This window comes from Lepidochelys kempii, chromosome 8, assembly GCF_965140265.1.
Source record: "Lepidochelys kempii isolate rLepKem1 chromosome 8, rLepKem1.hap2, whole genome shotgun sequence".
Classification (NCBI taxonomy): domain Eukaryota; kingdom Metazoa; phylum Chordata; order Testudines; family Cheloniidae; genus Lepidochelys; species Lepidochelys kempii.
In genome coordinates, this window is record NC_133263.1 from 78505279 (window position 1) to 78530165 (window position 24887).

The following is a 24887-nucleotide window of genomic DNA, read 5'->3' on the forward strand; positions in this document are numbered from 1 at the left end:
TAGTATGCTAGCAACTATGAACTGTCCATTCAAATACCATGTTCCCTACTTTTAGGGTGTGTTGGCAAATTTAGCACAAAATTGCGCTGGAATTTTACAGCTGTATCACAAGCTCCTACGTCCAAGATCATTCTTGGCTCTCTTACAACCCTGGTGCTTGCAAGATATTTTACTCTCATACTTTCTATATTTAGGGGTTTTTTTCCTGGATGTATTAGCTTGCATTTTCCCAAGCTGAATCCCCTCCCAATTTAGTATCATCTGCAAATTTCATTGGTGTGCTGTTTTACTACCTCTTCCAGATTATTAAGAAATGTGTTAAATCAGACTGGTTCTAGCATTAGTAGGGCTCTGCACAGTTCTCCACTACGCACCTTCCCTCCAACTTCATATACTGGCATTGATCACTACATTTTTTGTGCTCTTGTTTACAACAGAATTGTGCTGCTCTTGTGGGCATTAACTTTTGTGCACCACCGCACTGAATCCACTCTCTCCCACATGTGGCTCTTCCAGTTGGTTAGTGAGCATTTGATAGCGATATGAAATCAATAGGAATTAAAATAATTCAATCAATTCGTGCTTCCTTTCCAGGGGCAACGTCTGGGGAAGTAAAATAGGATCCATAATAGGGAGCAAAAAAGATCACGGTTCCAGCAAGGCAGGACTTCGAGTCCTGCAGCCCCAGACAACAATGCTAATTTTGGCTCAAAATTGAAATTTCACTTGTCCAATCAGATTCCAGATGCATCCTGGTGACTACATAGCATCACTACCCCAATATCTAAACTCTGAAGTCAACACTCTGCTAATATGAATGAGGAAATGCATACCTCATTTGGTGCTATTGTTTCAGTCTCTAGCTGCAGACTCAACCAGGCAAGCATGCACTAGTTTACATTGGCAAAGATAACTTTGCATACAGAATGGTTAGAAAATGAAGGTTTAATTCTGAGCAGCGCTGAGTCCCTCATATTGGTCATTGATTTTAATGCACGTTTGTCATATTGAGTCTTCATCCATAAATATTAAAAAACAGTCTTAGGTAAATGCTATATGGCATGGGGGAGGTGTGATCTTGTAGTAAAGGCACGGAGCTGGGTATCAGAAGACCCCAAACAAACATTCCAATGGGCACTTGCATAGTATCGACCTCATAAGGGCTCAGTAAGATGATAACGTCATATTCTTGCAACTTAAAATGGCATCCAAAAAATCTTCTGAAATCTTTCTTGGATGGGATTTTGGAGTAAGACAATGAAGTGTGTTTTGAATTTTGCAGCTGAAATGGTTTATTTTCCCCCCTTCTTGCTAGTATCATCTTACTTTCTAGTACCTTTGGTCAATTTGGGTTGGGGTTTTCAAGGGAACCTATGGGAATTAGGTGTCCAAATCCCATAAAAATTCAATGGGGGTTCTGCACCTGACTCTTGTAAGCTTCTTTTAGAACCTCCCAGCTTTGGATAAGAAAGGGCAAGTCATTTGTTCTTGCCAAATTTCTTAGTGTGTACGCATTTCTTACATATTTCCAAGTGTAATGTGAAGAATAATATCTGGTGTGTGCTATGATTCTAACAGTGTTATCTCTCTCTTGTTACTAGGGTTTTCCAGGTGACTTTGGAAACAGAGGCCCCCCTGGTGCAGATGGGAGTCCTGTAGGTATCAAATTGTGTGTGTGACTTTGCAATTTACAACATGATGGTATTAAAATGTGTCATTGATAAAACCTGTCCAAAAACCAAACAAACCCCTTGAAAAGGAGGAGATTCAATGCAGTACACTAGAAATTTGCTATCACTCTTGATTTTACATTGAAGGTGCTCAGATAAGAGAGAGAGAGATTCTGAAAGCTGCTGAATGTGGCCAGCTCCCATTAGGAGCTGCAGATGCTCAGCTCCTTTCAGGATCAAACTCTTGCCTGTTTGAGGCTAACTAAACAAATCTGTATTCTTGCTAAAATTCTTAGTGACTAGGGCCCTAGGACATGACTTTGCTTGATATGATACAGTTCCATGGTCTCTTAAAAAGGGGATATTCTGAAGTTGTTTCTCAGGAAACTGGCTCTAGTATGTTCAGGTATTTACTAGCTTTAACCTTTGAACTATTACTGAATAAGCTTCTGGACCTGTCTTTTGCTTGTCTGTCTTTTAGTAACTCAGCATTAGTAGGGCAGCCGCTCTTTCTTTAGAAACACCTCTTCAGAATAATGTGCTCTGATGATGCAGTAATCAAAACATGTGACAGTCATCATGTCATTGTTTCAGTACTGATTTCAAAGGAGCTTCTCTCTTGCCATGTTCTTAGTTGACTCTGGCTGCAGCCTGTTAGCTGTGGATTCCCCTGGCTTGGAGAAGCCCCCCATAGATGTAGAGCTAAATTACGTAGTTCCTCCAACACCCTTCCTGTGGTCCCTGACACAATGAACAGGAAGTAGGAGTGGCCAGATTGCAGCTGTTCTCAGCTGATGGATGTTCCCTTGGGAAAGATGGGCAGTTAGTGCCTACGGGCTACTCTAACCTGGGTGAGGGCCAGGAGCTGGGCGAAGAACCAGGGAACTGTAACAAAATCTCTGAGGATGACCCCTCCTCTGCTGCACCAACTGGAAACTCTTTAAAGTTTTGCTGATGCCTTGATTGCCCAGTGGCACCAGGATTTTGGCACGCAGTAAATGTATTCAGCATTTCTGATCTCTGGAATGAAGCTCACCAAGGGGTTAGGTAATATAATATCTTTCACTTCTGTGGCACTTTCCATCTTGAAAGAACTCAAAGGGCTTTATTAGTGTAACCAACTGTCGTACAAATTATACACAAGGGTCAGTTCGTTCTGCCCCTCTCCAAAGCAGATGCGTCCTTTCCACCAGAACTGAAGGGGAAGAGCAACACTTGAATAGAGACAAACTCAGAAAGTCTAGGTCCTAAATTACAGACTTATACATTACAAAGAACTGCATTTTAGCACCACACGTTTAAAATGAGTTTCTTCTACTCTACCAAGACAGCTGCTGATATCGCAGCCTCCTCAAATAGCCAGTGAAAAACCCACCCTGCAGGGCTGGTTCAGGCAAGGTGCCAAGTCTGCAGCTGCAGGGGGCTGGAGGTCAGGCTGAAATCTAATGTGATATTTACTGAGAGTCCTCTCGTGCTGATAATGTGGAGCAGGAGCTACTGCATGCTGACTGGGAGTTCTGCGGTGATAAGAGATAGCGGTCCCCGGAGACTCAGGAAGTCTCCCCCGTTATCTCAGCTATGGCTGGGACAAATCATACTCTCCACATCCCAGCCTCCTTCTGTTTGCCAGGATTACTCCATCCCTGTTTTCATGTTTCTCTCCCTAGCCCTTAATCATGTACATGTTACATTCCCCATCCACAGCCCACTGCAGAATAGAACCCTCCCAGCTGGTACGGCGGAGGAGTTTGGGGCTGGTGGATGGGTGGCGGGGGCAGAGAAGGAGGAAGTTACCTTTTAAAACTTTTGGTCTCACAGCTGGAAAGCCCAATACAATAGCTTCACAGTGGGCCAAGATTTGCTTTCATACACCCCACCTCCAACATTTGGATGTGAAGGGATGCACTGAGCCCCTGACATAATTTCTATCACCTGGATGGCCACATGGTAATTAAGCTGCATAGAGTCTGAGCCTGGAAGGAGGCAGACCTGGATGGCTAAAGGGAGAGAGCATAGAATCATCATAGCATCATAGAATGTCAGGGTTGGAAGGGACCTCAGGAGGTCCTGTAGTCCAAGCCCCTGCTCAAAGCAGGACCAATCCCCAACTAAATCAGAGATTGCAGTCTTTAACGCTGGGTAACCCATAAGGTTCGTAGTACCTTTGAGGCTCTGCAACCACAGAGTTTAATTTGGGCAGGAAAGAGCCAGTAGTTTGTTAAAATTGCTAAAAAAGTTTGAAGTAATTTATTTTTTGAAACTTATTTAAAAATATTCTCCAGCTGTAAAAGAAGGAATAATTATAATGAACTGTCTGTTCACTTCAGATGTGCACTAGAAGTTGAATCAGTTTTAGATATACGTAAACAGTTGCCCATAAAGAGATCATTGCCTTTCAAGGCAGTCTGCAAAGAAATTCATTTTAAAATGGAGCTTGGGCCTTTTTTGGCCTCCTAGTTATAGATAAAGGGAGCCTGACAAGCTGTCCCCCCCGCCCCTCCCAAAAAAAATTGTTTTCCTACTCCTCTTTAGTTTCCCCCCCTTAAAATAGCAGGAATGTCAAGTCTGATCTTCCCTGGTTTTAGAGGCAGGATTTCATTTCTCACGTCATGTTTATTATGGGTTCTCTTACCTTAATAAAGGGGCTTTTAGAACATACATTCTTTATGCATAATATTAGTCATCTTTCAGGCCCTATTTATACATCAGAGAGAAGCCAGAATTCCAATTTCTTTTTCTTTGCAGATCACCTTTCATTACCTTGCTATTTGTGGGGATGTATTAAAATATTAAAGTGCTGATTGTTCCATATTCACTCTTTCTTTAAAGGGAGTTGTTGGTGGCGTTGGGCCTCCTGGATTTCCTGGGCTGAGAGTGAGTGTAACTTTTTCCCATTTATTTGAACTTCATTAAAATATTTACATTTCGTCTCTGTGTCCAGAATCCTAATAATAAATCTCAAAACTAAGAGATTCTGGGGTTGTTATTTAAATCTAATCTTATTTTAATGAACTGCTCTGGTCATTCTAATTAAATAATATTACAACATTGCTCTTCCATCATTACAGTTTGAACATTTATATACTTAATAACATAAATCCAGTCTCAGCAGATCAAAACTTTTGTTTAAAACAGCTCAGCTTGCCAGTTTATTCCCTCGAACTCATTTTGATTTTGCTGTTAGGTGCAATATTTTCCACACACAATATAATTAAGGTATATAGTCCCAATTCATCTCTGGTGTAAATTCATTGTGTCCAGGGCAGAATTTGGCCTGATATAGAAATATAGGGCTGGGCAGGGCCTTGAGAGGTCAGCTATTCCAATGGTTCTCAACCAGGGGTACACGTATACCTGGGGGTACGCAGAGGTCTTCCAGGGGGTACATCAACTCATTTAGTTATTTGCCTAGTTTTACAACAGGCTACATAAAACGCACTAGTGAAGTGAGTACAAACTAAAATTTCATACAGACAATGACTTGTTTATACTGCTCTATATTCAATACACTGAAATGTAAGTACAGTATTTATATTCCAATTGATTTATTTAATAAATTATATGGAAAAATGAGAAAGTAAGCAATTTTTCAGTACTAGTGTGCTGTGACACATTTGTATTTTATGTCTGATTTTGTAAGCAAGTAATTTTAAAGTGAGGTGTAACTTGGGGGTGCGCAAGATATATCAGACTCCTGAAAGGGGTAGAGTAGTTTGGAAAGATTGACAATCACTGACCTATTCCATCCCCGTGTGCTGAGGCAGGACCTAGTCGATCCCTGAGAGATGTTTGTCTAACCTGTTTTTAAAAACCTTCAATGATAGGGATTCCACAACCTCTCTTAGTAATCTGTTCAAGTATTTCACTATCCTTATAGTTAGAAAGCTTTTCCGAATATCTAAAAAAAGAAATCTCCCTGGCTGCAGATCTAGCTAATTACTTCTTGTCCTACCTTCAGTGGACATGGAAGACAATTGACCACAGTCCTCTTTATAAGAGCCCTCAATGTATTTGGACTGTTATCAGGTTCCCCTTTCAGTCTTCTTTTCTCAAAAATATGCCTTAAATATGTCTAAAAGCAGAATCACATAGTGCTGTTTCCTGTGTCTCCCTCAAAATGTTCTATTTTATATATGCTATTAGTAAATGACTTTTTACAGTAAGTCATCACCTGGATGACCAGATGATAATTAAGCTGCATTGCAGATGATAATGCATATAATGCAGATGTGGCCAAATTCTAGTTATACAAATATAACCCCATCAAGGAAGCATGCTTCCAATGACATAGGGAAGGATAGGAGAGAGATCCTGGAGGCCAAATTTAGGCTGCTAGGTAAGAGATTGAAGTCCAGGATCGCCATGGTAGCATTCTCTGAAATGCTTCCAGTTCCATGCGCAGGGCCACTTATACAGGCAGAACTGCAGGGTCTCAATGCATGGATGGGACAATGGTGTAGGGAGGAGGGTTTAGATTTATTAGGAACTGGGTAAACTTTTGGGAGCGGGGGAGCCTATACGGGAAGGATGGGCTCCACCTAAACCAAATGGAACCAGATTGCTGGCGCTTAAAATTAAAAAGGTCGTAGAGCAGTTTTTAATCTAAGGGCTGGAGGAAAAGCCGATAGGTGCGGAGGAGCACGTGGTTCGGACATCCCTTAGGGGAGGATCTATAAATGGAGATTCCCTATGCCTTAATAAGAAGGAGAGGGTGGAAGATGATAAAATACAGGCAGGATCTGATGAGAAACAGTCAAAAGAAAAAAAGTCCCGTTCAATTACATCATGTAATGGCAGACAGCGAGAAAGTGACAAGTTTTTAAAGGGCTTATATACCAGTGCTAGAAGTCTAACTAATAAGATGGGCAAACTAGTGCCTCATATTAAATGAGGATATTGAGATAATAGGCATCACAGAAACTTGGTGGAATTAGGTTAATCAATGGAACACAGTAATATCCGGGTACAAAATATATCAGAAGGACAGAACAGGTTGTGCTGGTGTGGGAGTGGCACTATGTGTGAAAGAAAGCGTAGAATCAAAGGAAGTAAAAATCTTAAATGAATCAAACTGTACCATAGAACCTCTATCGATAGTAATTCCATGCTTGAATAATAAGAAGATAGCAGTAGGGATATATTACAGACCACCTGACCAGGATGGTGCTAGTGACGCTGAAATGCTCAGGGAGATTGGAGAGGCTATTAAAATAAAAAACTCAGTAATAGTGGGGGATTTCAACTATCCCCATATTGACTGGGTATATATCACCTCAGGAAGGGATGCAGACATAAAGTTTCGTAATATCTTAAATGACTGCTTCTTGGAGCAGCTAGTCCTGGAACCCACAAGAGGCAATTCTTGATTTAGTCCTAAGTGGAGCACAGGATCAGGTCCAAGAGGTGAATATAGCTGGACAGCTTGGTAATAGTGACCATAATATAATTAAATTTAATCTCCCTGTGGCGGGGAAAACACCACAGCGGCCCAATTCTGTAGCATTTAATTTCAGAGAGGGGAAATACACAAAAATCAGGAGGTTAGTTAAACAGAAATTAAAAGGTACAGCACCAAAAGTAAAATCCCTGCAAGCTGAATGGAAACTTTTTAAAGACCCCATAATAGAGGCTCAACTTAAATGTATATACCAAATTAAAAAACATAGTATTCTGAAGGCCAAGACTATAACAGGGTTCAAAAAAGAACTAGATAAATTCATGGAGGATAGGTCCATCAATGGTTATTAGCTGGGATGGGCAGGGATGGTGTCCCTACCGCCATTTGCCAGAAGCTGGGAATGGGTGATGGGATGGATCACTTGATGATTACCTATTCTGTTCATTCCCTCTGGGGTACCTGGCATTGACCACTGTCAGAAGATAGGATACTGGACTAGATGGACCTTTGGTCTGACCCAGTATGGCCATTCTTATGTCTTTTTCCCCATCTAGTAGCTGGCCCACACAGGTAATGCTTTCAGCTAATGTAATTATTCCTTCAGCGGTTCTCAAACTGTTGGTTGGAAACCCAAAGTGGGTCATGACCCCATTTTAATGGGGTCACCAGGGCTTGCATTAGACTTGCTGAGGCCCGGGGCCAAAGCCTGAGCCCCACTGCCCGAGGTCAAAGCCAAAGTCCAAGCCCTACCACCCAGGGATGAAGCCTAAGGGCTTCATCTCTGGGTGGTGGGGCTCAGGCTTCGGCTTCAGTTCTGGGCGGTGTGGCTCAGGTTACAAGTCCCCAGCCCGAGGCTGAAGCTCTTGGGCTTTGGCCCCCTCACCCAGGGAAGTGGGGCTCAGGCTTTTGGCTTTAGCCTCCCCACCTAGGGTGACGGGGCTCGGGCAGGCTCAGGCTTCGGTCTCCACTCCTGGGGTCACGCAGTAATTTTTGTTGTCAGAAGTGGGTCGCAGTGCAATGAAGTTTGAGAACCGCTAGCTCAAGAAATAGCATCTAATGCTTTTTAACAATGAAGGACATGGGTTCAAATCCTGCCATCAGCTCTGGTAGGATCAGTTACCCAAGTATATTAATGGTACATAACTATGTGGGGGAATGTGGCATGTTAACAGTTTTAGTTAGGATAGCTCTGATTGCTTCTAGTTTTTGAGCTTTAAAGATGTTAAAAAAAAATTGGTACTTTTGTTTCTTCTCAGTAGGGGTCATGTGAACTTTCATTTGAAGTAGGATATAGTTGAGTCCCAGTATTATTATAGTCTTTAAATGCTAGTGTTGTTTATAACATAAAATAAAAAATTCCTTTAAAGGTAAGTTATCCTTTATTGATTTTTTGTTGTTGCATTAGCCCAGACAAGACACATTTTCTTGCTAGATAAACCCATTGTGGAGTCAGAGCCTGGTCATGAAAACACTTACGCATATGGATAATTTTACTCACGTGAATTGTCCCATTTGAGTCCATTGAATCATTCCTGGGACTAAAGTTACTCATGTGCTTAAGTGTTAACAGTATTAGGAACTGCATTTGGATTACAATTAGCTGTTCTCTTCCTTACCTTGGCCTCATCTGGAATTTTTCTTCAAAGACTCTAACAATTGTATCAATCTGTATGTGTCTAATTAAAAAAACGTAATTTACTTATTGGGAGGTAACCTCTCCAGCACAGAGCTGCTAGGCATTTGCCAGGTCTGACCCTTAAATGTTAATTAAGGGTCATTAAAAAAGGTGAAAGAGCCACTAATGGATGCGTATACTGTAATTGAGGGTAAGACACTCAAATTTCCTTGGTGGAGAGACATGTATCTGAAAAAGTAGGTTGGAATTGGTGCTTCCATTGATACTCATCTAATGCTGCTAGGAACAAAACCTCCTAACTGAGAATGAATGAGTTTGTGCAGTTATATTTTCCTTAGTGGACCAATAAAAATGGGATGTAATAAGCATCCTGTCACCATGAATATAGAAGTGAGAAAACAGAGATGTTTAAGTGGAGAGGGCTTTTGCTAAGAGATGCATTTTGAGGACAATGAGGGTGAAGGTTGTAAAATTGGATTCAGAAGCTGCGAAACAGTTCTTGAGCTGTGGATCAATCACCAAAGATTCTGCCATTTCTGGATCTGGATAATAAATTCTTACTTTACAAAATAAACATTTCTGCCTGTCTAGCAATATTTTTAGAAGTATTAGCCTAGTACTACCTTTGATTTTACACTTTTTCTCTGTCTTGCGTTTGTAAAATCACCAATTTAATTGAATCTCAGAACTGTTATTTCGGGCAGTCAGTGATGGGTGTCTCAGAGAGAAATTAAGCTTTGACTTTGAAGAGGCAAAGCCTAGAAGAGTAACTGTTTGAATACAAAGAAAATGTGATCTTCCCCAAACAGTCGTATGGAAAGCTCACATCACACCCCGGCACACAGTGTCTCATTCAGTCTTCCATTTCCTGACCTCTATTCCTATCTTCTTTTTGTTTGTCCTTCCCTTTCCAATAGTTTAATCTTATTAAGCATTTTATCATTATATTGCTGTTTAAAAAGCAACACTTCTAAGCAGTCATGGAAGCTGGATGCAGATGTAGAGAGACAGTTTTCCTGATAATTTTACCAGGCAGGCATCATTGGGAAGCTGAGTAGTCAATCTTCTCTTTTCAGTCAACTAACCATGAGGCTGTTGGTGGCTGCAGAAGGATTTTTGAACTTTCAAAATGTGTTTTCGGGCTGTTTTAAGTACCGAATATATCAGAAGTGCAGGAGGCTGCACCTGGGAAGCTCTCTCATCTTCTCTATTATGTCCATTATCTCAGCAAATGATGAAAGACCTCATCCTCATACTTTTCTTTGCATTCTAGGATGGCATCTACAGCAACTGGGACACACCATTTTGCTGTTTTCTTTTCAAATTGTAGAATCAATGGCGGGAAGCAGAAAAGCGTTTTTCTCTGTATTGATGATTGTAGCCATTATCAGATCATTTCTCATGTTCATCTAACCATCATGCATGAATATCACTGTTGATTCTTTTAGTTTTACCTTTAATTTTTTCTCTGTTTCTTCTCTTGCAGCAGCTAGGAGTGGAAGTGCAAGTTTAAATCACCTGGAGGAGTAGTATAGTAATTAATCTGATATAGTTAACCTTTATTTGCTGGTGAAGATGCATGGGAATGAAAGAACCCAGCTTGGCTGCTTGAGTTTAGGCTAAATGTGCACAGCTGGTACTTAGGGAAAATGCATCTTTTCATTTGTATATTGGGTGTACTTGATATGGAAATCACTGAGATTCCTTTACAAGAGTCACGTTTCAAAGCAGAATAATTAATTTAAATCAAATTTGGTGCTGACAGAAAAGGGCTGGATTTGGCAGTCCCAGCATGGACTGAAGTTTTTATGTTTATGTACTGAACAGGTACAGACTATACAGTTACAATACAAGTGCAAGCTTTCTCACACTGCCCCGCCAGATATGCATCTATCCTTTTCTGGGTGCATGACATTTAGGAATGAGAGGGTAGTTTAGTTCATGGTGCTTCTGCTGAGATAGAGGATGCCAGCAATGGTGGAGGTTTTGTGATCTGGATACTTGTCCATGAGTACCTGGATTTGCATCTCCAAACAGACGAAGACACTTTCAGTCACTGCCAATCTGGGCTGGAACGCAACCAATAACATAGAAGCAAAAGATACTTTGTAGCATTTCCAGTTCCCTGAATCATTCAGGAAGCAGTCCCCCTGTAAGTAAAAGTTTAATGCATCTTATTTTCTGTTGTTTAGGGTGTTGTTGGGCCTGTGGGACCGAGTGGACCTTCTGGAATTCCTGGGCCTCTGGTATGGCATTAAGCAGAACTCACATTACCATTTGCCAATTGCCTTGACTATTTTTCAAATAATAGTCAAACATTATTTGTTTGTTTTTTAATTTTTAATAGGGTCTTCCAGGGAGTATGGGGCAGCCTGGAATGAAAGGTGATAAGGTGATCTAAATATTTCCATTCTCATAGAGATATATTACATTTAGACAGTCTTTCTCACATCTGTTTTGCAAAGCCCCCTTTTTCATTTTTTTCCTCTTTTGTTTTCTTTTTATCAAGCTATTGCAAACTGAGGGTGTGATTCTACAAACATTACTGGGCATAGTGCTGACTACCATGAATAGTGCTGTCAAGCGCTGTGTTAGTCATGTTTGCAGGATTGGGTCCTACAGCGGTACACCGTGCACTGTTCTTCAAAAAACCATGTTATAGTTTTAAATACTGAACATTGATTTAAGTCTTTCTGCTTTTGTGAATCTGAAAAATACACCATTTAAGCTGCATATATATGTCTGTTTAAAATAATATGTTGTTTAGGGTGAACAAGGCATTGCAGGAGAGCTGGGAGAGCTGGGATATCCAGGAGACAAGGTAAATTAGGACAGCACTTTTTTGACATATCTTCTGGTCTAATAATCCCAATGGCCTTTTCTTTTTTTAAGTTGCAGCAAGTACTTTACAATCAAATAGAATTCGGCGATATCAGTTGAATACCCCAGCATTATTTTATTTTCTGTACCATTATTTTAATTAATTTCTTTGTGAAAATAATGATCAGAGGCATGTAAAATGTATGGGCCAAATTCTGGCTGCCATGAGTGCACTTATGCATGTCAGAAAACATGCTGTAAGAAAAGGGAGGACAGAGCAGTCTAATTCCCACCAAAACTTACTGAGAGCTTGTTATACAGGTCATTTGCAACAGAAGCCAAGAAGCACCCTGGAGTGGAGCCTACAGTTTTATTGACCCAAAAAACCTGAAAAATGTGGTCAGCAGCCCGGCAAAACTGTGTTATCAGACAGCCCATATGATGCCCCTGGATAAAATGAAAATAGTTAATAAACAAGCTTTTCGCTCCTCTTTGAGTAATGGAATCTCTGGTAGCTAATCCATAACTCCTAAATTACCCAAGGGATTTGTTTTTATAAAAATTCTAAACTGATATGTTGTTGTTGTTGTTGTTGCCGTGCAACTAATTAAAATAGCATAAACTAACTGAATTATTTTGCTGTAACATGAATGTAAGAGTTTGATTCAGATCCTGCTCAATGGATTTGAAATTTGGTCTGAGTGTTGAGCTGATATTTAATTAATTTTGCACAAGTGGGAAAGTATAATCAGTTTTTTACTACGTGCAATGTTATAAATAATTTTCAACAACAATATTTAACAGCTTTTTTTTTTCTTAAGGGTTCTGTTGGTTTGCCAGGACCATCAGGAATCAGAGGAAAGCCAGGGCCTCCTGTAGGTTTGAACACTTATTTTGTTTACTCTGGTTACATCTTTCAGAGTAACAGCCGTGTTAGTCTGTATTCGCAAAAAGAAAAGGAGGACTTGTGGCACCTTAGAGACTAACCAATTTATTAGAGCATAAGCTTTACTGGTTACATCAGTATGTATCAGGAGGATTGATACTTGTTTGTGTCATTCAGCCAATCCAAATGCTTTGGGGAACAATTCTGATTTCACTAGCGTTGGTGTAAATTGGGAGTTAACACCGTTGGAGTCAAGAGAGTTATACCACTGGTGTAACTGAGAACAGGTTCTGGTCCAGAGGAGGGCATTTTGCTGCTCAGTCATTAATCTGGTAGTTCAGATTTCCCATGGAGTGTAGAAGGTCCCTTGGATATTTAGGGCTCACTTAATCATCACCATAATAATAAATCACTTACCCCAAGATACAAATAAAGTAAGGCTTGAATTCATTCTTAGACGTTCTGCTGGCTTATGATTAAGCCTGTGTGCTTGTCAGTTGCTTTTAGACAACTCTGCCATACCACTGCTCCTTCTGTCTTTGAAGACCCTGTGACAAGGAAGCAGCACTGAAGAGGATGTAGTATTGCCAGTCTTTTACCTGCCTTTTTGCACTGCTGATGCTGCAGGATTGTGGTGGGGGGCAAGGGACAGCACTTAAAATGGTTTAAGCAGTAGAAGAAGGGATATTTTGACTGTAATAATGCAACTGTTGGGTCTTGGAATTCTCATTACCAAAAATTTGAGACTTTTGCTCTTTTTTTTGCCATGGCCAGACTGACTTGCTGCATAATTCATAGTGGCAAACACAACCAGCCCACTTAATATGTCACTAGAACTTGTCAGTGGAGTTGGAGCTTTCCTATGCACAGTTTGAACCGTGATGATGGTGTTGCTATTTAGCACCCATAACGTGGTAGGCAATTTACAGAGCAATAAAAAAAAAAAAAAAACAGCACTTTTCCTTACCTGGGGGAACTCATAAAGTAGAGTCTTGGTCTTGCAAAAAGACTTATGCACACATGCTTAACTTTATGCAGTGAGGGTAGTCCCATTAAATTTAAAGTTAAGCATGTGCTTTTTGCTGAATAACTTAAAATAATCAGATGCTTAAGTGCTTTGTTAAATTAAAGTATTGGAAGCAAACACATGCTTAACTTTGCAAACCTCAGTAACATTAAACACATTTATAGGAAGAAGGCCCTAAATTTTAGAAAAAAGAAAAGGAGTACTTGTGGCACCTTAGAGATTAACCAATTTATTTGAGCATAAGCTTTCGTGAGCTACAGCTCACTTACACTGCATTCAGCGACAGCAACAACAGAGGGAAAGAAATGGGGGAAAGGAGATCAAGATTTAGAAAAATACGGTCATGCAATTTAAAAAAATGTATGTGTAAATCTTGTGTAGCGGAACCACCAAGATGTGTAGTTGGACCAGATCCTGCTACCAATGGCAAAACTCCCATTGATTTTAATGGTGCAGGGATGGGCAAATAAACCTATTGAAAGTATCTATATCAACTTAGTTTTGTAACCCTCATATTCCCTTCGTGTGTGTGTGTGTATAATATGCACACAGGTTTAAGAGATATTTTTTCATTATATATATATTGATGTTTTTAAGTTGTTTCAAAAATCTAATACAAATCTGCTTCTTGTAAAGCTTTAATTTGCTATCTAAGTTATAATTTTTGGATTTTTTTTTTTAGGGAAAAATCGGAGATCCTGGACCCCAGGGACCATCTGGTCCTCCTGGGCCTGAGGTAAGAAATTGCTTGAAAGATGTAAATGAAACATTTAATGTTAATTGTGCTTTGAACACAAAACAAAAATTAGAAGGCAAATGTGTGGTCGGTCAGTTCAAAGGTTTAGTCTTATGGTAGAAAGTGGTTTTTAATCATGTCCTTTAAAAATGGATTAGTTCATGTTTTTTTATATGATAAGGTGTTATTGGACAATAACTTTAATACACAGGATTAACACACATTGTACCTTTAATGCTCCTGGATGTGCACCATTCACATGTATGGCTGTGAACAGTTCTCAGTTGATTCCAGTTGTGCATTGCAGCTAGGATGAAGCACATGCGATTCTTAAATCCATATTTCCATATATGAACTCTGCAGCATGTTTATGTTCAAAATTTTTCAAGACTGGTTGTATATTTATGTTTATCTCTTGGGGCAGAGCACATGTAGTTGAGAGGACTGCAAAGCATATACATTGGACAGTCTGGATATATTGTTAAAATTTTAACTTTGGCATAGCAGTTGATTTAGAACTGCTTCATATTCTGGAAGTTTACATGGAATCCAGCTAAATCTTTGAGATATTACATCTGGGTGTTTTTGGCATTTGCATCTTGAGTCACAACATGTAGACTGAATGTTTCAGACTACACCGGAAAGCCACGCCATTTTCTGGACAGAAGAAAGCAACAATTCAGATTATTTTCTTAACCAGCTAACTTTTTCCAACAGATTTATTCAAAAATCTTTATAATCTTTAATATATGTGCATATTTGTAAAATACGCTAAACTTGCTAATGATGATAACGTTTATTAAATGACCATTGTCAACTTAAATAATACATTTACAATTATAAACTGAAAGTGTATTTTAAGAACATATTAACTTAGTTTTTCATAACTGTACAGAGGCTGTCTTTAAAAGTTAGCATTTGCTTTCAGTTTTTACATAGTGCTATCTGAGATGCTGCAGTTAGCTTCTAGCCCTAATATGAGACCTGTGACTATTAGTAGCTTCATTTACATGAGAAGTCTCATTGAAGTAAGGGTCAAATATCGGAACCATGAAGGGGTAGAGCGCACTCAGTCACTCTGTGGAGGTAGCATATGAACAATCTGGTCCCGATAGGAGCTGGAAGAGCTCAAGCTTGCACGATAAGGAGGGAATCTTCAGAGATTTTACCTACTAAAAGTAATGAGCAAGCAATTTTTCAAAGAATTGTAACTAGGCTAAATTTGGGCAGATTTTCACAGGTATGTCAAAATGCACTTCCCTGACAGAAGGTCCCACCCCTACCAATTTGAGCCCTCTGCTTCAAAGCATTGTGAAGGTGGTCTTTTCAAAGAAAAAGTCACCAGGATTTTTTAACATGGGCAAAACAATGTATTTTTCACTAGCCTCATTCTCAGACACAGTTGAACCGTTTTTGTTGAAATTAAAAAACAAACAAACATCTGGCATCTAAAATGTCAGCCTGGACAGCTAAAATTCAGCAAAGTTATAAACAATCAAAAACGGGGTCTTATAATGGGGATATAAGGCAACCTTAACAGGTGATAGTACCTGCTCTGCCTATAATACATTTAAATTTTTAAATTAATATTAGTGTTTTCCTTTTTAATTTTTAATGCAAAACCTAATATGGGATGTAAAACACCTGGTGGTATCACATTAGAGATCACAATAGCACATTGTGTGTATGTGTGTTAAAAATAACTCTCTAAAAGTAGCAAAGATATAAGTAGAATTTCAATCATGTATTATACGGGGACACAGTCTTCCTCACTTTGCAGAAACGATAAGGTTTTAACATATGCTTTATCAGACCTTTCTATACCACTGAAATTTTGTGTAAATAGATTCCTCAGAAGTTTAATTTTAGTTAAAATTTCCTTACTGAAATTGTATAAAAGTTTGCATTTTATACTTGAAGGCTCTTTTACCCTTTTATTTCTTTAAAATGAGGTTATCCCTGAAAAGTAACTCTAAAAATTGCATTGTGAGGTTCCATGTTGACCATCCCTCTCAGGGACTCTGGACAAAAATGTTGAGTTTACAAGAAAAAGTTGTTTTTCTAAATGCCAGTCCTGCAAAGTGAGCCTAAAATATGCAAGTCCAGATAGATTCTTTCTGTTTCATGCTACATCGCCAGTAGTAAAGATTCTATAGACCAAATTCTGCCTTCAGTTATGCCCATGCAACTCTTGTTTTCAGTAGAGTTGTGCAGATGTGAATAAAGATAGAATTTGTCCCTGCATTTGGATTATTTTTTTAAAATCTGTAGATGATATGCAAGGTAGAAAAAAACCAACCTCACATAGCTGTTTTGGCTTTGCAGTTTTAATAGGATTTAAAAGTGGTACAAAGATTGTCCCTTAAGTACGTAGAAATACAGAGGGACCAGATCTGCTGGGTAGGAAGATGCCATTTTTTACATAGTGATGTTCAAGGAAATCTCACCTTAAAGTAGGGGAAAATGCTAAATTAAGAGACTGCTTATTGCACGAAATTAATCCTTTTTGAACATGATTTATGTTGTTTAAAGAAGGGAATTGGTTTGTTCAATATAATGTTATTAATAGAGTATGTCATGGATTTGAGTTCCTCTCTTGATAGTAGCAGTTCTTTTGATGCAAAAGAATGCATACCTGCATGATATTGTATACCATGTCATGCTCTAGACGCATTGTTAACAGGATTAGTGACCAAGCAAGCAAAGCATTTCCTGTTGCTCAGGGGGAACAGAGCCCTCAGAAGAAAATCTTTGTCTTGTTATGTAAACTGTTGTACCAATAAAATAAAAACCAGCAGGATCTTATTAAAGGGAAAAAGGCAAAATACCACATTTATTGTGAATATAGAAAGAATCATAGTAAGCAGTTAGTTATAGCTATAACATTCCATTCAATCTCATATTTATTCACACATTCATTCACACAAACACACACATACACACCCACACACACAGGTTCTGCAAGGTTGTTATCATAGTTACCAGCCTTAGAGTTGCTCATGCCAAGCCACTGGCCAGGTGGCCTGGACATGAGGAGGGAGCAGGGCCTTGTCAGATGCTCATCTGATGCTCCTGGAAGTTGGTTTGCAGAATCAGACCCCAAAGTTCTCACTTTTTAGAGTCTATTTTTATAGGAATTTCTTCCTATGCCAGTCTATGGGAATTGCTTCATCATGCTGTTGCTGAATCAATCAGCAGATAGCACATTCCTGACGGCTCCAAGATGTTATCTTGTTCTTTGGTTCTCCCATTCTTGAGGCTGTTGGGTGGATTCCAGTCTGCCCTCGGGGGGGGGGGGGGGGGGTCCTCTAGTTATTTCCACTTGACGCCTTCTTCAGCCGATGGACACTGGATTCTTAGGCTGGCACCTCCCTGATCATTCAGTTATTATCCACACCAAGCATCCATCCACATACATCCTCTATCTCTATTTTAATCACAATGGTTAATACAACAAAAGGGCGGGGAGTCTCTGGGTGCTGTTTCTGTTGTTAGAGTATTGCTTTGAGTCTCTCTCTCTGTGAATTGCTTTGAGAACAGACTCTGTCTTAGAATGTACTAACACAATTAGCAGCTTGCAAGTTTCACACATAGAGGGAGAGAAACAGTACCAAAAACCAAGAGACCTCTTAATTAGTAATACCCTGGAATTTAAACTCTGGGGAATCAAACTCATTTGTGATTTTAATACAGAACTTCTTTAATATGATCCAACAAAACAACACTGTGGAATGACCAAGTGTTTGTCTTTGAAAATTTGACTGAACAAATACCACGTTTAACACTCCAGAGTTATGCATCCCTGAGCCTTTCTTATGCCGGTCAGGTTGAAGTGAGATAAAATGAGCTTTGTCTGTACTATGAACACTTATAAACATGGTCACCATATGGTGAAATATGAGATGCAAATAAGGGCGGGAAAGCTGTATTCCACAATCTTTAGAGGAATGTGAATGCCAAGTAGAAGGCAAAAAAACAAAACAAAACAAAAACCCTGCTTAAAAATTAGGATAACCCTGCTTAAAAATGAGGATTGTGTTTTATTTTTCCCATCTTATTTTTGTTTTTAAAAGTGACTTGAATTCCCTGGCAAGTTGTTATTTTGACGTAACTAGACCATAAACATACAGTATGGGCAGTAGCAGTGCAGATCTCCCTGCTATGCTCTGCCAGTACATCTCAGGTAGCATTTTTTCTCAAAGATTCAAAGAAAGCTAGCTGGCATGTGAAGGAGGAGCGCTTTTACTGCTTCCACTGCATTATTGGAGTGTTCAGACATGTCATGCCCCCTCCCCTAACAGTATGTCTACACTGCACCTGGGAGGTGTGATTCCCAATGCTGGCAGACAGAGTCGTGCCCGCTCCTCTCAAGTTTGTGCACTACAAATAGCAGTGTGGACATGGCAGCACAGGCGGTGGCATGAGCTAACCTCCTGAGCTCAGACCCAGGGAGTTGGGTGGCCTTGGACTCAGGTAGCTAGCCCAAGCTGTCACCCATGCAGCAACATCCACACTGCTATTTTTAGCATATGAGCTTGAGCAGAGCCAGCATGAATCTGTCTATCTGCCCTGAGAAACATACCTCCCAGCTGCAGTGTAGACATAGTCTCTAAGAGGTCCTGTAAAGACTGGTTCCAGCCCACACTGGTCTCTGCTCTTTTTCACATGGTTGAGATTTCTGAACACATCTATTCTCAGACTTAAACCACAGCTGGGACAGATGTGAGATAGAGAAGTTGGGGTGATACAGCCCCACAGGTGCTGAAACTAGATGTGCTGGGGTTGCGGCAGCACCTTCTGGCTTTCATCATATCCAGAGTTTACAGTTTGGTTCAATGGCTCCCAGCTCCCCCAGCATACAAATTGTTCCAGCACCCCTGTACAGTCGCTGATTCTTCTCTCATGTAAACTGTTGTAAATCAGGCAATTCCTCCACTGTAATCAATATTTATCATAGTGTGTGCAAGAGCAGGAACAGACCCACGAGGCCTCACACACACACACCCAGATTTTTGCTTTTTATATGCAGTCCAGCCTCAAATAACTCACCAAATCTGTCTTTCCTCTCCAGCTGTGCAACAGAGTTATTTCAGATTAGAGTTTTAGTAACTCCTGATTGCTTTAGGGCCATGAGTGGGTGGCTTAAAGTTTCTGAGAATAAGAGACAAGTGTGTGTGTTGGGGTGGGGGAAGAATAGAGGGTCTCATATTCATTCACTTTCTGGGTGGCTCCAGGACCCTTGGCTAGGAAGTGCATTTTTTCAGTCTGGGAACTGTGCACCATCAGGCCAACCTTTCTTCTGGGTATGCTTCCACTGAACCAGTATCCACTGCATTCCAGGGTATTTACTGCTAAGAGGGCAGAAGATATTTTTAGCAGGCCCTTTACCGTAGTGTGTTTTTTGAGCCATTGAAGAGTTGACGTATTTTCCAGCCTCTTCATGTCTCTTAAAATGGTTCATATAAAAGTTCCCTTTTCTAGACATTTGTTTTACTCACAAAACTAATTGCAAGCCTTTGTATAGCAGTGTGTGTTAACACACAACACATATTTTTTGCATAATAGCTATAACAGGATTGAGTAGGTGAGATGTCACTCTTAACATGCATGAAACTAAAATGAGTTTTAAGAGGTTTCCAAATGCATTAATAATATTTTATTTGTAGGTGAATCTTGTGCCACGAGCCTATTTTAATTGATCCCCAAAATAGGCTCTTAAAGCAGAGTTTATTGTTTCCTTCAGATGTGGCTTAAGATCTGCTTCAAGTATTACAAATAGATTTCATCTGGAGCAAAGGGAGCATTAGTCATTATCTTCAGTAGAACATTTATTTCATTTTTGCATTATTTTGGTCTGAGCTTGTTAGCTTCTTCTCTCAGGAAGGTACACATATGGGAGTCAGCTGTTATACGTTTTATCCTTGGGGCTACAGAATTACAAAGAAAAGGGGCACATTTGCATAATAGCGAACAGTAACAAAATCCAAATCTTTTGCAAGTGAATCACTGACTGCTTTGAATTGTTAGCTCTAAAAGGGAGAAAGCGTTGTCTTCAATGCACGTTTCACCTCATCACATGATATTTTGAGATTATGCAGACAATGAAGTTCAGGAGCTAAAAACAGTCCATGTCCTAATGTTCAAAATTCACAATTATAGAGTCAAATTGTGATGTCATTACTCAGTTTACATTCAGCCTTTACCCAGGCAAACTTTAATTTACTTCAGTAGGAGTTTGCCTAAATAAACAATGAATGAATACTGAAATGGGGCCTCAGGATTTGGCCCTTAGAACCTAGTCCTGGGAACTTAAAATACACAAACTAGGGCTGGTCAAAAATTGAAATTTCTATCCCATAAGAAATTCCAATATTTGATATTTGTTTTCATCCCAAATCAGGACAAAAGGTCAAAACATTTGTAGAGGTTGGTTCTGTGCTTTTGTTTCTTGTAAAATAAAAAGGTCCCCAAAATCACTGTTTGTTAATGTGAAAATATTCTGTTTCTCTTTCTGTCTGCCTTGTGGGAGTTGTAATTCAGGTGTCTCATGCCCCCATTCTCCTCTATTTCACATGATATACCATGGTTGTGAGATTCTTATGATGCACCTGGGTGGTTGAACCTGAGAGACCATGAGACCATGCTGCATCACGGGAGATGAGGTCAAGCCTCACCTAGCCAATAGCTTTTCAAGTATGGGAACATTACAACTTACAAAAGTTGCCATGATCTTGGAAATAAGTCTAAGTTGGCCCTTCCTGAAAGGGTCATTTTCTCCATAAGTGTGGAGGAAAATTATTTTGTCTTCTCTGTGGAAAGGAAGGCTTGGGATTTTTCCAGTATTTCATCAAGCTAGGTAATTGATTGCCATCATCCAGCCTATGAAGTCTCAGAGATGAGAGCACATTTTTCTGAAAGCACAGACTGGTGGGACCGCATAGTGTTGCAGGTCTGGGACGATTCCCAGTGGCTGCGAAACTTTCGCATGCATAAGCACACTTTCATGGAACTTTGTGACTTGCTTTCCCCTGCCCTGAGGTGCAAGAATACCGAGATGAGAGCAGCCCTCACAGTTGAGAAGCGAGTTGCAATAGCCCTGTGGAAGCTTGCGATGCCAGACAGCTACCGGTCAGTCGGGAATCAATTTGGAGTGGGCAAATCTACTGTGGGGGCTGCTGTAATCCAAGTAGCCAACGCAATCACTGAGCTGCTGCTATCAAAGGTAGTGACTCTGGGAAATGTGCAGGTCATAGTGGATGGCTTTGCTGCAATGGGATTCCCTAACTGTGGTGGGGCCATAGATGGAACCCATATCCTTATCTTGGCACCAGAGCACCAAGGCAGCGAGTGTATAAACCGAAAGTTGTTCTTTTCAATAGTGCTGCAAGCACTGGTGGATCACAGGGGACGTTTCACCAACATCAACGTGGGATGGCCGGGAAAGGTGCATGACGCTCGCATTTTCAGGAACTCTGGTCTGTTTCAAAAGCTGCAGGAAGGAACTTTATTCCCAGACCAGAAAATAACCGTTGGGGATGTTGAAATGCCTATAGTTATCCTTGGGGACCCAGCCTACACCTTAATGCCATGGCTCATGAAGCCATACACAGGCAGCCTGGACAGTAGTCAGGAGCTGTTCAACTACAGGCTGAGGAAGTGCAGAATGGTGGTAGAGTGTGTATTTGGATGTTTAAAAGCACGCTGGTGCAGTTTACTGACTCGGTTAGACCTCAGCGAAACCAATATTCCCACGGTTATTACTGCTTGCTGTGCGCTCCACAATATCTGTGAGAGTAAGGGGGAGATGTTTATGGTGGGGTGGGAGGTTGAGGCAAATCACCTGGCCGCTGGTTATGCACAACCAGACACCAGGGTGGTTAGAAGAGCACAGGAGGGCGCGGTGCGCATCAGAGAAGCTTTAAAAAACAGTTTCATGACTGGCCAGGCTACGGTGTGAAAGTTCTGTTTGTTTCTCCTTGATGAACCCCCCGCCCCTGGTTCACTCTACTTCCCTGTATGCTAACCACCCTCCCCTCCTCCCTTCGATCACTGCTTGCAGAGGCAATAAAGTAATTGTTGCTTCACATTCATGCATTCTTTATTAATTCATCAGACAAATAGGGGAATAAGTGCCAAGGTAGCCCGGGAGGGGTGGTGGAGGAGGGAAGGACAGGGCCACACAGCACTTTAAAATTTAAAACTTTAAAACTTATTGAATGCCAGCCTTCTGTTGCTTGGGCAATCCTCTGGGGTGGAGTGGCTGGTTGGCCGGAGGCCCACCCACCGCGTTCTTGGGCGTCTGGGTGAGGAGGCGGTGGAACTTGGGGAGGAGGGCGGTTGGTTACACAGGGGCTGTAGTGGCAGTCTGTGCTCCAGCTGCCTTTGCTGCAGCTCAACCATATGCTGGAGCATATTAGTTTGATCCTCCAGCAGCCTCAGCATTGAATCCTGCCTCCTCTCATCACGCTGCCACCACCTTTCAGCTTTTAGCCCTCTCTTCAGCTCACCACTTACTCTCTTCAGCCTGCCACCTCTCCTCCCGGTCATTTTGTGCTTTCCTGCACTCTGACATTATTTGCCTCCATGCATTCATCTGTGCTCTGTCAGTGTGGGAGGACAGCATGAGCTCAGAGAACATTTCATCGCGAGTGCGTTTTTTTCACCTTCTAATCTTCACTAGCCTCTGAGAAGGAGCAGATCCTGTGATCCTTGAAACACATGCAGCTGGTGGAGAAAAAAAAAGGGACAGCGGTCTTTAAAAAGACACATTTTATAGAACAATGTGTACACTCTTTCACGGTAAACCTTGCTGTTAACATTACATACATAGCACATGTGCTTTCATTACAAGGTCGCATTTTGCCTCCCCCCACCGCGTGCCTAGCCCCTCCCCATGGCTAACAGTGGGGAACATTTCTGTTCAGCCACAGGCAAACAGCCCAGCAGGAACGGGCACCTCTGAATGTCTCGTTAAGAAAAGCACCCAATTTCAACCAGGTGACCATGAATGATATCACTCTCCTGAGGATAACACAGAGAGATAAAGAACGGATGTTGTTTGAATGCCAGCAAACATACACTGCAATGCTTTGTTCTACAATGATTCCCGAGTACGTGCTACTGGCCTGGTGTGGTAAAGTGTCCGACAGTGGTGGACGGAATAAGGTTGCCCTCCCCAGAAACATTTTGCAAAGGCTTTGGGAGTACATCCAGGAGAGCCGCGAATACCAGGGTAAATTAATCATTAAACATGCTTGCTTTTAAACCATGTATACTATTTTAAAAGGTACACTCACCAGAGGTCCCTTCTCCGTCTGGCGGATCTGGGAGGCAGCCTCGGGTGGGTTCAGGGGGTACTGGCTCCAGGTCCAGGGTGAGAAACAGTTCCTGGCTGTTGGGAAAACTGGTTTCTCCGCTTGTTTGCTGTGAGCTATCTACAACCCCATCATCATCATCTTCTTCGTCCCCAAAACCAGCTTCCGTGTTGCCTCCATCTCCATTGAAGGAGTCAAACAACATGGTTGGGGTAGTGGTGGCTGAACCCCCTAAAATGGCATGCAGCTCATCATAGAAGCGGCATGTTTGGGGCTCTGACCAGGAGCAGCCGTTTGCCTCTCTGGTTTTCTGGTAGGCTTGCCTCAGCTCCTTAAGTTTCACGTGGCACTGCTTCAGGTCCCTGTTATGGCCTCTGTCCTTCATGCCCTGGGAGATTTTGACAAATGTTTTGGTATTTCGAAAACTGGAACGGAGTTCTGATAGCATGGATTCCTCTCCCCATACACCGATCAGATCCCGTACCTTCCATTCGGTCCATGCTGGAGCTCTTTTGCGATTCTGGGACTCCATCATGGTCACCTCTGCTGATGAACTCTACATTGTCACCCCTGCTGATGAGCTCTCCACTCACCTGCAGCTTGCCATGCTGGCCAAACAGGAAATGAAATTCAAAAGTTTGCAGGCCTTTTCCTGTCTTCCTGGCCAGTGCTGAGTTGAGAGTGCTGTCCAGAGCGGTCACAATGGAGCACTCTGGGATAGCTCCTGGAGGCCAATACCCATCTAATTGCGTCCACAGTACCCCAAATTTGACCCAGCAAGGCCGATTTCAGCGCTAATCCCCTTGTCGGAGTGGAGTAAGGAAATCGATTTTAAGAGCCCTTTAAGTCGAAAAAAGGGCTTCATCGTATGGACGGGTGCAGGGTTAAATCGATTTAACGCTGCTAAATTCGACCTCAACTCCTAGTGTAGACCAGGCCTAGATGCAAGTGTAGACAAGGACAAATCATGCTCAGCTCCTTTTTAGTTGGCACTTAATCAAAGTGCCTGCAGCACACTTTATTGTCTTACTTGCTGTTCACAGCACCATCTTTCAGAGACCGGTCCTTGCAAGGTACTCAGCACTGACAATATCACCGATGGAGTCTACAGTCTTACCTGTGGCACAGAGTTTAGCATCACACTGCTCGGCACCAACATCAACACCAGCAGAGTTCCCAGCACTGGGTGGTTTGAGTATCCCATAATGGCCACAATGGGATTCACGGCATTTAGGGATTTAACAGTTCTTCAAGAGCCAGGATTTTCATTTCCCTAATGTTTCTGGACCCACAGGCAATAGCACAGTCTCCGTCGCCATTGCCTTAAATGACGCCAAGACCCTTGACCCTGCCTGTGGATCCAATATATTTCTACTCCCTGACTCTTCATTAAGGTCAGA

At 41.3% G+C, this 24887-nt stretch overlaps 1 protein-coding gene across 10 annotated transcripts in view; it reads left to right on the top strand.

The window, feature by feature from the left end:
- The window catches only part of COL24A1 (collagen type XXIV alpha 1 chain), a 241328-nt gene that overhangs the window by 84037 nt on the left and 132404 nt on the right, over nt 1-24887 (top strand). For 9 of the 10 annotated variants that reach the window (XR_012160423.1, XR_012160422.1, XM_073357181.1 and 6 more), the window contains 7 exons: nt 1602-1655; nt 4500-4544; nt 10897-10950; nt 11052-11096; nt 11472-11525; nt 12346-12399; nt 14120-14173. Coding sequence is in view for 8 of the 10 variants with exons in the window: in XM_073357181.1 (XP_073213282.1) it covers nt 1602-1655; nt 4500-4544; nt 10897-10950; nt 11052-11096; nt 11472-11525; nt 12346-12399; nt 14120-14173 (360 nt within the window). In the remaining 2 variants the exon portion in view is untranslated. Of the gene's footprint in view, nt 1-1601; nt 1672-4499; nt 4545-10896; nt 10951-11051; nt 11097-11471; nt 11526-12345; nt 12400-14119; nt 14174-24887 lie in introns of all 10 variants that reach the window. The other variant, XM_073357179.1, reaches the window with a different exon arrangement.